At 42.6% G+C, this 13,579-nt stretch overlaps 1 protein-coding gene across 2 annotated transcripts in view; it reads right to left on the reverse strand.

Annotated features, from left to right (window-relative positions):
• The window catches only part of IFT20 (intraflagellar transport 20), a 57,497-nt gene that overhangs the window by 13,481 nt on the left and 30,437 nt on the right, over positions 1-13,579 (reverse strand). For both annotated transcript variants that reach the window (XM_053706270.1, XM_053706271.1), the window contains exon 4: positions 2,714-2,817. In XM_053706270.1, the coding sequence (XP_053562245.1) occupies positions 2,714-2,817 (104 nt within the window). The remainder of the gene's footprint in view (positions 1-2,713; positions 2,818-13,579) is intronic.

Consider the following 13,579-nt stretch of genomic DNA (forward strand, 5'->3'; position numbering starts at 1 on the left):
TCTGCCTGAGGCTAAAACAATACAACTCCGGTACCATTTGAAAATAATAAACTTTTGATTGAAGATAAACTACATAAATTCACCACATCTCTCTAGCTACTTCCTATCGTGTCGAGAGCTGCAAGAGAATGACTGGGAGTGGCAGTTAGGGGAGGAGTTATATAGACAGCTCTGCTGTGGGTGATCCTCTTGCAGCTTCCTGTTGGGAAGGAGAATATCCCACAAGTAATGGATGATCTGTGGACTGGATACACCTTACAAGAGAAAAAAAATCTTCCTTTTTAAAAATGAATTCAAACTACAGAAATGAGATACATAAAGGGACACGAAACCCCTTCCATTATTTAGATAGAGCATACAATTTTCAACAACTTTACAACTTCTATTATCAATTTGCTTCATTCTCTTTGTATCCTTTATTGAAGGAGCAGCAATGCACTTGTGGGAGCTAGCTGGACACATTGGTAAACTAATGTTAAGAGGTATTTATGTACAGCAGCTAGCTCCCAAGCCGAACTAGGTATGCTTTTAAACAAATGATATCAAGACAACAAAGCAAGTTGTATAAAATTATATGCTCCATCTGAACAATGAAAGAAAGTTTTGGGGTTTTATGACCCTTAAGAAATGCTACATAGTAAAGCTGGAGGGTGGGAAATCTGCTAAGCTGATACTATTAATCAGGACTTTTTTTTAACTGAGTTACAGACCTACCTTTCCAGATGCTTTTTTTCCCCATAGTTATTAAAGGGACAGTCAACTCAATTTTTTTTATTGTTTTAAAAGATAGATAATCCTGCTATAACCCATTCCCCAGTTTTGCACAGAAAACATGGTTATATTAATTAATATACTTTTTACCTCTGTGATTAACTTGTATCTAAGCATCTTCTGATGGCCCCCTGATCACAATACTTTATCTATTGAGTGGATCTCTAAAAACAAACTCTTCCTAAACACTGACAAAACTGTCACAATGATCTTTGGAACGGTACCTAAATTACGCAAACTACAAAAGTCCCATCTACGCATTAAAACAAAATAAAATGGCACACTGACCGCAGTCCACTCTTTCAAATACTTGGGTATGTTGTTAGACCCCAATCTATCTTTTGGCCTCCACATAGAAAAACTTGCATCTAAACTCTATCCAAAACTAGGTGCCCTGTACAGAAACAAGTCCTGCCTCAGCCCTACAGTCAAGGAAAAGATTGTACAGCAAATGCTGATGCCAATTATGGAGATGTAGTTTATGCACCTGCACCGCAAACTCACCTTAATAAACTTAAAGGGACATAATACTCATATGCTAAATCACTTGAAACTGATGCAGTATAACTGTAAAAAGCTGACAGGAAAATATCACCTGAGCATCTCTATGTAAAAAAGGAAGAGATTTTACCTCACAATCTCCTCAGCTCAGCAGAGTAAGTTCTGTGTAAAAAGTTATACTTCACCTGCTCCCAGCTGCAGGTAAAAATAAAAAAAATGAAGAAATGAACAGCAGCCAATCAGCATCAGCAGTGCTGAGGTCATGAACTCTTACTGTGATCTCATGAGATTTGACTTAACTCTCATGAGATTTCATAGTAAGCTTCCTTTACCTGATTGGTGAAATAATATGAGAGTTCACGAAGCTCATCCCCTAAGATGTCCCAGGACAGACACACTAAAATGCTGCTTAGAAATCCTTTACAATGGGAGGTGGCTACTGAGGAACTTTTGAGGTAAAATATCTTTCTTTTTTACATAGAGATGTTCAGGAGATATTTTCTAGTCAGCTTTTTACAGCTATGCTGCATCACTTTCAAGTGTTTCAACATGTGGGTATTATGGCCCTTTAATACACTGTATAACTCGTTCTGCCGCTTTGTGCTACAATGTAACTACAGGACCCACCATTGTGACATGCTAAAAGAACTAAACTTGCTGTCGCTGGAATCCAGACGCACCCTCCATCTTTCCTGCCTTGTGTTTAAGTGCCTTTCTGGGAAGCTCCCACCCTACCTGAGCAGAATGCTCTCTCAAGCTGTTCCCACCTCCCATAACCTCCGATCCAGTAGCAGTACATTATTTAGTCTGCCTCCATACAAAAAGAAAGCAGCTTGATCCTCCTTTTCCTACAGAGCACCACAATTATGGAACGACCTCCCGCACACTTTAAAACCGTCCCCAAGTCTAAAATCCTTTAAGAGATCCCTCTCTGCATATCTCAAAACAGAATGCACCTGTCATGGTTGATTTTATATTTCCTACCTGTTCTATGTTAAATCCTGCATATGTTATGTATTAATATTGTTTTTGTATTATTGTACCCTATTGTATCAATGCAATGTTTTGTGGACCCAGGACAAACTTGAAAACAAGAGAAATCTCAATGCATCCTTCCTGGTAAAATATTTTATAAATTTTAGCCAATTAGTGCTGTGTTGTTAGAATTCACGGGCGTCAGCACAATGTTATCTATATGGCTCACATGAACTAGCTTACCCTGATGTGAAAAGCAAATACAAAAGCATGTGATCATGGGGCTGTCTTTAGGGAAATATACAGAAATTTAGAGGTTTAAAGGTTATACAGTATGTTAATATAACCATGTTGGTTGTGCAAAGCTGGGAATGGGTAGTAAAGGCATTATCTATCTTTTTAAACAATAACAATTTTTGTGTTGATTGTCCCTTTAAGGCACACAGCTGTAGAGTTAGAGACCTACCTTTCCAGCTGCATTTTCTTTTCCGCTATTAAGGCATATAGCTGTTGCTGCTGGGCTTCCCGTTGCTTTGCAATAGATTTTAGCAAATTTCTAGCACCTATGGCCTGAAAACAGAACATTATCATTATTGAACAGGTCCATTTACTGAAACACATATGGAAAATACAATTTAACAGACACCATAAAAATAAGTGATTTTTACAGGTATTTTGCTTCCCAGATTACAATATACAGTTGCAAGAAAAAGTATGTGAACCCTTTGGAATGATATGGATTTCTACACAAATTGGTCATAAAATGTGATCTGATCATCATCTAAGTCACAACAATGGACAATCACAGTCTGCTTAAACTAATAACACACAAAGAATGAAATGTTGCCATGTTTTTATTGAACACACCATGTAAACATTCACAGTGCAGGTGGAAAAAGTATGTGAACCCCTAGACTAATGACATCTCCAAGAGCTAATTGGAGTGCGATGTCAGCCAACTGGAGTCCAATCAATGAGATGAGATTGGGAGGTGTTGGTTACAGCTGCCCTGCCCTATAAAAAACACACACCAGTTCTGGGTTTGCTTTTCACAAGAAGCATCGCCGGATGTGAATGATGCCTCACACCTTGCTGTTCATCTGTCCACGGTAAGACAAATTGTCTATAAATGGAGAAAGTTCAGCACTGCTGCTACTCTCCCTAGAAGTGGCTGTCCTGTAAAGATGACTGCAAGAGCACAGCACAGACTGCTCAATGAGGTGAAGAAGAATCCTAGAGTGTCAGCTAAAGACTTACAAAAGTCACTGGCAAAGGCTAACATCCCTGTTAGTGAATCTACAATACGTAAAACACTAAACAAGAATGGATTTCATGGGAGGATACCACAGAGGAAGCCACTGCTGTCCAAACAAAACATTGCTGCACGTTTACAGTTTGCACAAGAGCACCTGGATGTTCCACAGTAGTACTGGCAAAATATTCTGTGGACAGATGAAAACAAAGTTGAGTTGTTTGGAAGAAACACACAACACTATGTGTGGCGAAAAAGAGGCACAGCACACCAACATCAAAACCTCATCCCAACTGTGAAGTATGGTGGTGGGGGCATCATGGTTTGGGGCTGCTTTGCTGCGTCAGGGCCTGGACGGATTGCTATCATCGAAGGAACAATGAATTCCCAAGTTTATCAAGACATTTTGCAGGAGAACTTAAGGCCATCTGTCTACCAGCTGACGCTCAACAGAAGATGTGTGTTGCAACAGGACAATGACCCAAAGCATAGAAGTAAATCAACAACAGAATGGCTTAAACAGAAGAAAATACGCCGTCTAAAGTGGCCCAGTCAGAGTCCTGACCTCAACCCGATTGAGATGCTGTGGCATGACCTCAAGAAAGCGATTCACACCAGACATCCCAAGAATATTGCTGAACTGAAACAGTTCTGTAAACAGGAATGGTCAAGAATTACTCCTGCACTTCTGATCTGCAACTACAGGAAACGTTTGGTTGAAGTTATTGCTGCCAAAGGAGGTTCAACCAGTTATTAAATCCAAGGGTTCACATACTTTTTCCACCTGCACTGTGAATGTTTACATGGTGTGTTCAATAAAAACATGGCAACATTTCATTCTTTGTGTGTTATTAGTTTAAGCAGACTGTGATTGTCCATTGTTGTGACTTAGATGATGATCAGATCACATTTTATGACCAATTTGTGCAGAAATCCATATCATTCCAAAGGGTTCACATACTTTTTCTTGCAACTGTAGATATTTAGAATTTCAGTTATGACTAAAAACTTTTTTTTTTACTGTACTTATTTATACTAGTGATATGGCTCCAGCATACAATTTTAAAGGGATATTAAACCAGGTGACATTGTAACTTTATCAGATAATTTATAATTGTCCATAACTGGATAAGGAAAAAAAAAAAAAACAAAAAAAAAAAACGTGCAAGAATTCACAGACTATACGTATATGCATTTGTGATTGGCTGATTGCTGTCACATGGTACAGGGGGAGTGGAAATATACATAACTGAACTTTTTTAGAAAAAAAAATCTACTACTCATTTGAAATTCAGAGTATTGTCTTGTTATCTTGCATTTGTTGATTATGCAAATCTACTGTGTTTACTGGTTCTTTAAAAATTATTCTTACCTGATCATTTCAGCCGGGGAAGAGTCCACAGCTGCATTCATTACTTTTGGAAATTCAGAACCTGGCCACCAGGAGGAGGCAAAGACACCCCAGCCAAGGGCTTAAATACCTCCCCCACTTCCCTCGTGCCCCAGTCATTCTGCTGAGGGAATAAGGAACAGCAGGAGAAATATCAGGGTGAAAAAGGTGCCAGAAGAACAAAAACAAAATTACGGCCTCTCCATATACAAAACGCGGTCAGGGAGCTGTGGACTCTCCCCGTCTGAAGGAAAGAAAATGCTCAGGTAAGCAAGTTTTTCTTCAAAAACGGGGAGAGTCCACAGCTGCATTCATTACTTTTGAAAAAACAATACCCAAGCTATAGAGGACACTGAATGCAAAATGGGCGGGTACAAAAGGCGGCCCATTCTGAGGGCACCATAGCCTGAAAACACCGAAACTCTTGACAAGAACACCGCTTCACCAGAAGCAGAAGGACAAAAAGGAAAAGGCACAAGTAACTGTCCAACAGTTTGAACCAGCAAGGTCCTTGCTAAAGACCGCTCAGATCACTAGACTTGACCGAGCCCAAAAGCCTCAGAGGAGACAAAGTCCCGCAGGCTCTCATCCCACGAATAAACTCACCACCAACCAGCAGGAAGGGAAACATCCACATTCTCCCTAAAGGGAAGAAGAAGAACTCAGATAAGGGAGTCTGAAAAGGACCCCAAGAAACACAAAAGTACTAGGGCAATAAAGAAAAAACCTAAGGGTAACTCCAAGAGAGTAAACCAGGATGAAACGGGGCAGAACCAATGAAAGACCCTACCGACCTAGCAGAGCAAAGGAGGAAAAACCCAGACCCCTATCTGCATGGATTCCAAGGGATCAAATTAAAGCCCTGAAAAAACTAAAAAGGAGAAAGGTAGAATTCCTCCGCAGAGTGCTAACTCGCACCCAGGATAGAGAAACCGAAAGACAAACCATCCCCGGAAGCCCCGAAAACAGCATCAGAATATCTGAATATGCTCCTATGAAAGCCCTAGGCTTCCTGCTGTAAAGGTGGTCAAAGCGAACACAAGTCGCCAACCCTAGCAAACAAAGCTAGTAAACTGCACAGGACCGTCTTCAGAAAAGAAAAACTCCAAAAGTAGTGCAGAACAACACTTTCCCAAGAAAGCAGGAAAGGAAGAATAGTACCCAGAACCAGCAGAGAAAAACTACCTGCTGACGGAGGGATCCACAGATCAGACAGATCCCTGACCCTCACTCCGGGCAACGGACAAATTCCCAAACGAACTGGCAATTTCCGAAAAGACAAAGGAATGAAGAATTCCCTGAAGCACCAAGACCTTCAGGAAGGAAAAAGGAGGGGATCCAGAACCCAGTCGCAGCTCCCTTCCCGATGACTAAGGACACTCCCAAAAGGAGATCCTCTATTGAAACTACAGTAATGGCATGTCACAAGAAATCCAGCCCTTCACCTGACGTGCTGCACGCAAGGCAGGGGGGACAACCCCACTGAACAGAGGAAGAAAAAGGACCTCCGAGCACCAGGCGGATACTGTGGAACTGCCAAGTCCACCCCAAGGGGAGGGAAAACAAAAACAGAACAGCTCATCCGCACACAGATATGGAGTGAAAGCTGTAGAAGGACTCAAAAGGTCGAGTACCGAATGAAAGAACCATCCGGCCACTACGGCCGGCCCAGCAGAAATGTCCAATTCTCCGATAAGAGAGAGAAAAATATGCATGAAGGAACAGAAGATGTCCTAGAACCGGGAAACTGGGCCGTCCCGAACCAGTGCTAAGGGATCTGGATACAGAACCCCAAAATGTCCATTAAAGAAAAGGAACAAAAAAAGAGCCCAGACACCCGGAACCAAACTAATAACCCCTGAGGAACCACCTGGTAACCCCATCCGGAGCAGACCTTGCACAACAGGTGATGCATCACAGTCATATCCCTTGCACACTGAACTCTCACGTAAATATCCCAGACACACAGAGCTTTAAAGACCACAACAGGATTTAAATTCCCAACCTAAAGGATGCTAGGCAATGATGAAAGCTACACAGCTACTCTGGTTGACCCTAAAGGCTCTAGGGACAACACCCACTAAGTCCAAAGACCAAGGTACAAGAGAACAGAGCTCAAACCTAGAAAAGCGGATTGAGAAGATAATAGTCTCCAAGGTCCTCTCAGGATCAACTTCCCGGAAGCACCTACGAATGAACGAGCATTCTAACCCCTGCCGGATGAAAGCCAAAATGCCTAAGCAGGGGCAAACAAAAAAAGGAGACAACATAATCCACAGAACTCAAAAAATATGGAAGCAGACAAGATCCCAGAAGTAGAAAAAAGCCAAAAGGCCCTAACTTCCTGAAACCGATGACCAGAAGGCCAGCCCCCAGAAAAGGGGACAAAAGGCCCAAATCAGCCTCGACCCTAAGGAAGAGGTACCGTCATCAAGGACAACAGAGATCAATAGGACAATCCCAAAGGAAGCTTTAAAAGGAGGAGAGAAGTAAACTCCACCAGAACCTGGCACCACAGATTTCCATGGAATACTCTGAACCTCCAACCCATTATGGGAAGGAGAAGAAAAAAAAACTAGCACCTGAACAAACAAAAAAAAAAAACAGTAGCCTATAGAGTATGCCTTAACAGGATCCGAACCTCTGAAAACCCGCCAGCTAAGCATGGAAAGGACAATTAGGATTGAGCACAATCCCTCTGATGCCCCAAAGGAATAAACGAGGACCAGAATGATGTCTAGCAATGAAAGAACATAAGCGTGACCACGCCCGGTCACAAGGTGCACCGTGCAGTCCAAGAAAAAGCGCGCCAGTCCGCAAAGACCATGCAGCCTGTAAAAATGGCTGGTATGTTCCGTAAAGCCACGAGCCCAAGTGTCACTACACATTAGCAGACAGAATCACATAACAAACATGATAAAAGTCCCCCCCCTGTTCAATAACCCCCCCTCAGGAGACATTAACCCTTGATTCCATAAGATAAAAAGGAGTCCCACTGAGACCCTGTCTTCTTCATTACATTACATTTCCATATTGAAAGTAAAATGAAACTATCTTACCGGGATATACGCCGTGAAACAAGTGTCAATCTGTCAAGTGTGACAGATAGTAGCATCGCTTCTGACATGGACTTGAGAGAAGAAAGCAGGCAGTGAAACTCATCAACGCTGTTTGCTTATGGAGCTGTTAATATGAGTTGGGATGGTTTCGCAGAAAGACTATCCCTGCATCTCTGGAATCTAACTTTCATCCATGCTCTCACTAAGAGGCTGACAGGACTACTTAAAACTCCAGTCCCATTCCGAAGAGTACTACCCTCCTTAAGAGACTAATCCGAAATCTTCCTACACTTCTCTGCCAACCTCCTGTGACGAAAGGCAAACAATGACTGGGGGAGGTATTTAAGCCCTTGGCTGGGGTGTCTTTGCCTCCTCCTGGTGGCCAGATTCTGAATTCCTAAAAGTAATGAATGCAGCTGTGGACTCTCCCCCATTTATGAAGAAAACTGGCTTTTGACCCTATAACTACAGGGCCAATTCCATCCCTGTGCTGAGATGTTTTGCAGTTTTTAAATGTTGCTCACATTTAAGCCCTGCTATAGGTAATTTTCTCCAACATTGGTGTGTCCGGTCCACGGTTTCATTCTTACTTGTGGGATATTCTCTTCCCCTACAGGAAATGGCAAGGAGAGCACACAGCAAGAGCTGTCCATATAGTCCCCCCCCTCTGGCTCCGCCCCCCAGTCATTCTCCTTGCCGCTCTGTACAAGTAGCATCTCCACGGGGATGGTGAGTAGTTTGTGGTGTTAGTTGTAGTTTTTTATTTCTTCTATCAAGAGTTTGTTATTTTAAAATAGTGCCAGTTTGTACTATTTACTCTACAACAGAAAATGAAGAAGATTTCTGTTAAAAGAGGAGTATGATTTTAGCAGCAGTAACTAAAATCAATTGCTGTTCCCACGCAGGACTGTTGAAACCAGAGAACTTCAGTTGGAGGGAACAGTTTGCAGACTTATCTGCTTCAGGTACGATTAGTCATATTTCTAACAAGACATGTTAATGCTAGAAGACTGTCAGTTTTTCCCTTAGGGGATCGGTAAGCCATTTTCTTAGATTCATAACAGATTAAGGCTTATAAATGGGCTCTATACTGGTTGACACTATTGTGGGCTAAATCGATTGGTTTATATCAGATTTATTGGACATTTAGAGTGTTTTTTTGTGTTATAAAAGCACTTTAGGGAACGAGTTTTCGCCTGGCATCTAGTTAGACTACTACTTCAGTCAGAAAGGCCCCTTCACTCTGGTAATGCAGATGAAGGAGGCCCCGTTTTCACGCCTCAATTGCGCAGTTTATTTCCTTGGCAGTGCATGCAGCGTCATTTGAGGGTCCTGTGGGTAAAGAAAACGGACTCAGAAAGGTTTATTTCAGTGCTGAATCAAAAGGTAAAAAGCCGCAGCAAGGCTGTGGCAGTGATTGTTGTGTGATAAAATTATTTATTTGAACAAATAGCTCCGTTTTGCTCATTTTAAGGGTTAAAGTCTTGAAACTTGGTGTGCAATACTTTCAAGGCATTAGGACTCTGGGGTGCAAATTTTGTAAAAATCGGACATTGCCTTCATAGTTTTTCAAACTTTCAGAAATAAAGTGTGCTTGTTTATTATTTAAAGAGACAGTAACTCTTTTCTTTAAAAACGTTTTTATTGCATTATTAGCCTGCCATATTCTGTCTAACATGTCTGTACCTTCAGATAGCTTATGTTCTGTATGTATGGAAGCCAAGGTGGTTCCCCCTATTAATGTTTTGTGCAAATTGTGTCATATCGTCCAAACAAAGTAAGGACAGTACTGTCACATTTAATAAGATTGCCCAGGATGATTCTTCATGTAAAGGTAGTGGGGATAGTTCATCATCCTCTCCTTCTGTGTCAACACCAGTTTTGCCCGCGCAGGCGATACCTAGTACATCTAGAGCGACAATGCTGGTTACTATGCAGCAATTAACTGCAGTGATGGATAATTCTATAGCAAATCTATTATCCAAACTGCCATCCTATTCTAGAAAGCGTGATTGCTCAGTTTTTAAATACAGAAGATGAGCAGGTTAGCGCTGAGGACAATTTATCAGTTGTTCCCTCACATCAGAGTATAGCAGTGAGGGAGGGCCTGTCTGAAGGGGAAGTTTCTGATTCAGGAAAAGTTTCTCAGCAGGCAGACACTGATATCGTGACTTTTAAATTTAAGTTAGAACACCTCTGCGCCCTGCTTAAGGAGGTCCTAACTACTCTAGATGATTGTGATTCTCTGGTAATTCCAGAGAAATTGTGCAAGATGGACAAATTCTTAGAGGTTCCAGTGCACGCTGATGTCTTTCCGATACCCAAGCGGGTGGCGGACATAGTGTCTAAGGAGTGGGAAAAGCCAGGTATATACCTTTTGTTCCACCTCCTATATTCAAGAAAATGTTCCCCATTGTCGACCCCAGAAAGGACACATGGCAAACGGTTCCTAAGGTTGAGGGGGCGGTTTCAACGTTAGCTAAGCGCACAACTATTCCTATTGAGGACAGTTGCGTTTTCAAGATCCTATGGATAAAAAATTAGAAGGACTGTTAAAAAAGAATTTATTCAGCAGGGTTTCCTTCTTCAACCAATCTCGTGCATTATTCCTGTCACTACCGCAGCGTATTTTTTGTTCGAGGAACTGGAAAATTCGCTTCAAAGGGAGACTCCATATGATGAAGTCATGGACAGAATTCACGCACTTAAGTTGGCTAATTCATTTATTTTGGATTCCGCTTTTCAATTGCTAAGTTAGCGGCGAAAAATTCAGGGTTTGCTATAGTGGCGCGCAGAGCGCTTTGGCTAAAATCCTGGTCGGCGGATGTGTCGTCCAAGAATAAATTGCTTAATATTCCTTTCAAGGGTAAGACCCTAAGGCCGGAATTGAAAGAGATTATTTCAGACATTACTGGTGGAAAGGGACATGCCCTCCCACAAGATAGGCCTTTTAAGGCTAAGAACAAATCTAATTTTCGTTCCTTTCGCAAATTCAGGAACGGACCAAATCCTAACTCTGCGGCCTCCAGACAGGAAGGCAACACTTCCCAACCTAAACCAGCATGGAAACCATTGCAAGGTTGGAACAAGGGTAAACAGGCCAAAAAGCCTGCTGCTGCTACCAAGACAGCATGAAGGGTTAGCCTCCGATCCGGGACCGGATCTAGTAGGGGGCAGACTCTCTCTCTTTGCTCAGGCTTGGGCAAGAGATGTTCCGGATCCCTGGACACTAGAATAGTCTCTCAGGGATATCTTCTAGAATTCAAGGAACTTCCTCCAAAGGGAAGGTTCCACATGTCTCGCTTATCTTCAGACCAGATAAAGAGACAGGCTTTCTTACACTGCGTAGGAGACCTAGTAAAGATGGGAGTGATACACCCAGTTCCAATAACGGAACAAGGAAGATTTTACCAACAATCCAGGAGGGTCAATATATGACTACCGTGGATTTAAAGGATGCGTACCTGCATATTCCTATCCACAAAGATCACCATCAGTTCCTGAGGTTCGCCTTCCTGAAAAGACAGTTTGTGGCTCTTCCATTCGGTTTAGCCACTGTTCCCAGAATTTTCACAAAGGTGCTAGGGTCCCTTCTAGCGGTATTAAGACCGAGGGGCATTGCTGTAGCACCTTATCTAGACGACATTCTAACCCAAGCGTCGTCTCTTTCCAAAGCAAAGGCCCATACAAGACATTGTTCGAGCCTTTCTCAGATCTCACGGGTGGAAGGTGAACGTAGAAAAGAGTTCTCTGTTCCCATCAACAAGAGTTCCCTTTCTGGGAACAATAATAGATTCTATGGAAATGAAGATCTTCCTGACAGAGGTCAGAAAATCAAAACTTCTGAGCGCTTGTCAAGTTCTTCACTCTATTCTGCAGCCTTCCATAGCTCAGTGCATGGAAGTAATAGGATTAATGGTCGCAGCGATGGACATAGTTCCTTTTGCTCGAATTCATCTAAGACCATTACAACTGTGCATGCTCAAACAGTGGAATGGAGATTATGCAGACTTGTCTCCCCAGATTCAAGTAGACCAGGTAACCAGGGATTCTCTCCGCTGGTGGTTGTCTCAGGATCACCTGTCTCAGGGAATGAGTTTCCGCAGACCAGAGTGGGTCATCGTCACGACCGACGCCAGTCTCTTAGGCTGGGGCGTGGTCTGGGACTCTCTGAAAGCTCAAGGTCTATGGTCTCGAGAAGAGTCTCTTCTTCCGATAAACATTTTAGAACTGAGAGCGATATTCAATGCGCTCCTGGCTTGGCCTCACCTGGCAAGGGTCAAATTCATATGGTTCCAGTCGGACAACATGACGACTGTAGCGTACATCAATCATCAGGGGGGAACAAAGAGTTCCTTGGCGATGAGAGAGGTATCCAAGATCATCAAATGGGCGGAGGATCACTCCTGCCACCTATCTGCAATTCACATCCCAGGAGTGGACAACTGGGAGGCGGATTATTTGAGTCGTCAGACTTTTCATCCGGGGGAGTGGGAACTCCACCCGGAGGTCTTTGCCCAATTAACTCAACGATGGGGCATTCCAGATATGGATCTGATGGCGTTTCGCCAGAACGCCAAGGTTCCTCGATATGGGTCCAGATCCAGGAATCCCAAGGCGACACTGGTGGATGCATTAGTGGCTCCTTGGTCGTTCAACCTAGCTTATGTGTTTCCACTGTTCCCTCTCCTTCCCAGGCTTGTAGCCAGGATCAAACAGGAGAAGGCTTCGGTGATCTAATAGCTCCTGCGTGGCCACGCAGGGCTTGGTATGCAGACCTGGTGAATATGTCATCGGCTTCACCATGGAAGCTACCTTTGAGACAGGATCTTCTAGTACAAGGTCCATTCGAATATCCAAATCTAGTCTCTCTCCAACTGACTGCCTGGAAATTGAACGCGTAATTTTATCTAAGCGTGGGTTTTCTGAATCGGTTATAGATACTTTGGTTCAGGCCAGAAAGCCTGTGACTAGGAAAATTTTCCAATAAGATATGGCAAAAATATATATGTTAGTGCAGATCCAAGGCTTACTCTTGGAGTAAGATTAAGGTCCAAGAATACTTTCCTTTCTCCAAGAGGGCTTGGATAAAGGTTTGTCAGCTAGTTCTCTTAAAGGACAGATATCTGCTCTGTCTGTTTTGTTACACAAGCGTCTGGCAGCTGTGCCAGATGTACAGGCATTTGTACAGGCTTCAGTCAGGATCAAGCCTGTGTATAGACCTATGACTCCTCCTTGGAGTCTAAACTTAGTTCTTTCAGTTCTTCAGGGGGTTCCTTTTGAACCTATGCATTCCATAGATGTTAAATTACTATCTTGGAAAGTTTTGTTTTTGGTTGCTATTTCTTCTGCTAGAAGAGTTTCAGAGTTATCTGCTTTGCAGTGTACTTCTCCCTATCTGGTATTCCATACAGATAATGTAGTTTTGCGTACCAAGCCTGGTTTTCTTCCAAAGGTCGTTTCTAACAGGAATATTAACCAGGAGATTGTGGTTCCTTCTCTGTGTCCGAATCCAGTTTCAAAGAAGGAACTTTGGTTACACAACCTAGATGTAGTCCGTGCTTTAAAATTCTATTTAGAAGCAACTAAGGATTTCAGACAAACATCATCCTTGTTTGTTGTGTATTCTGG

Source organism: Bombina bombina, chromosome 3 (genome assembly GCF_027579735.1).
Source record: "Bombina bombina isolate aBomBom1 chromosome 3, aBomBom1.pri, whole genome shotgun sequence".
Lineage (NCBI taxonomy): Eukaryota > Metazoa > Chordata > Amphibia > Anura > Bombinatoridae > Bombina > Bombina bombina.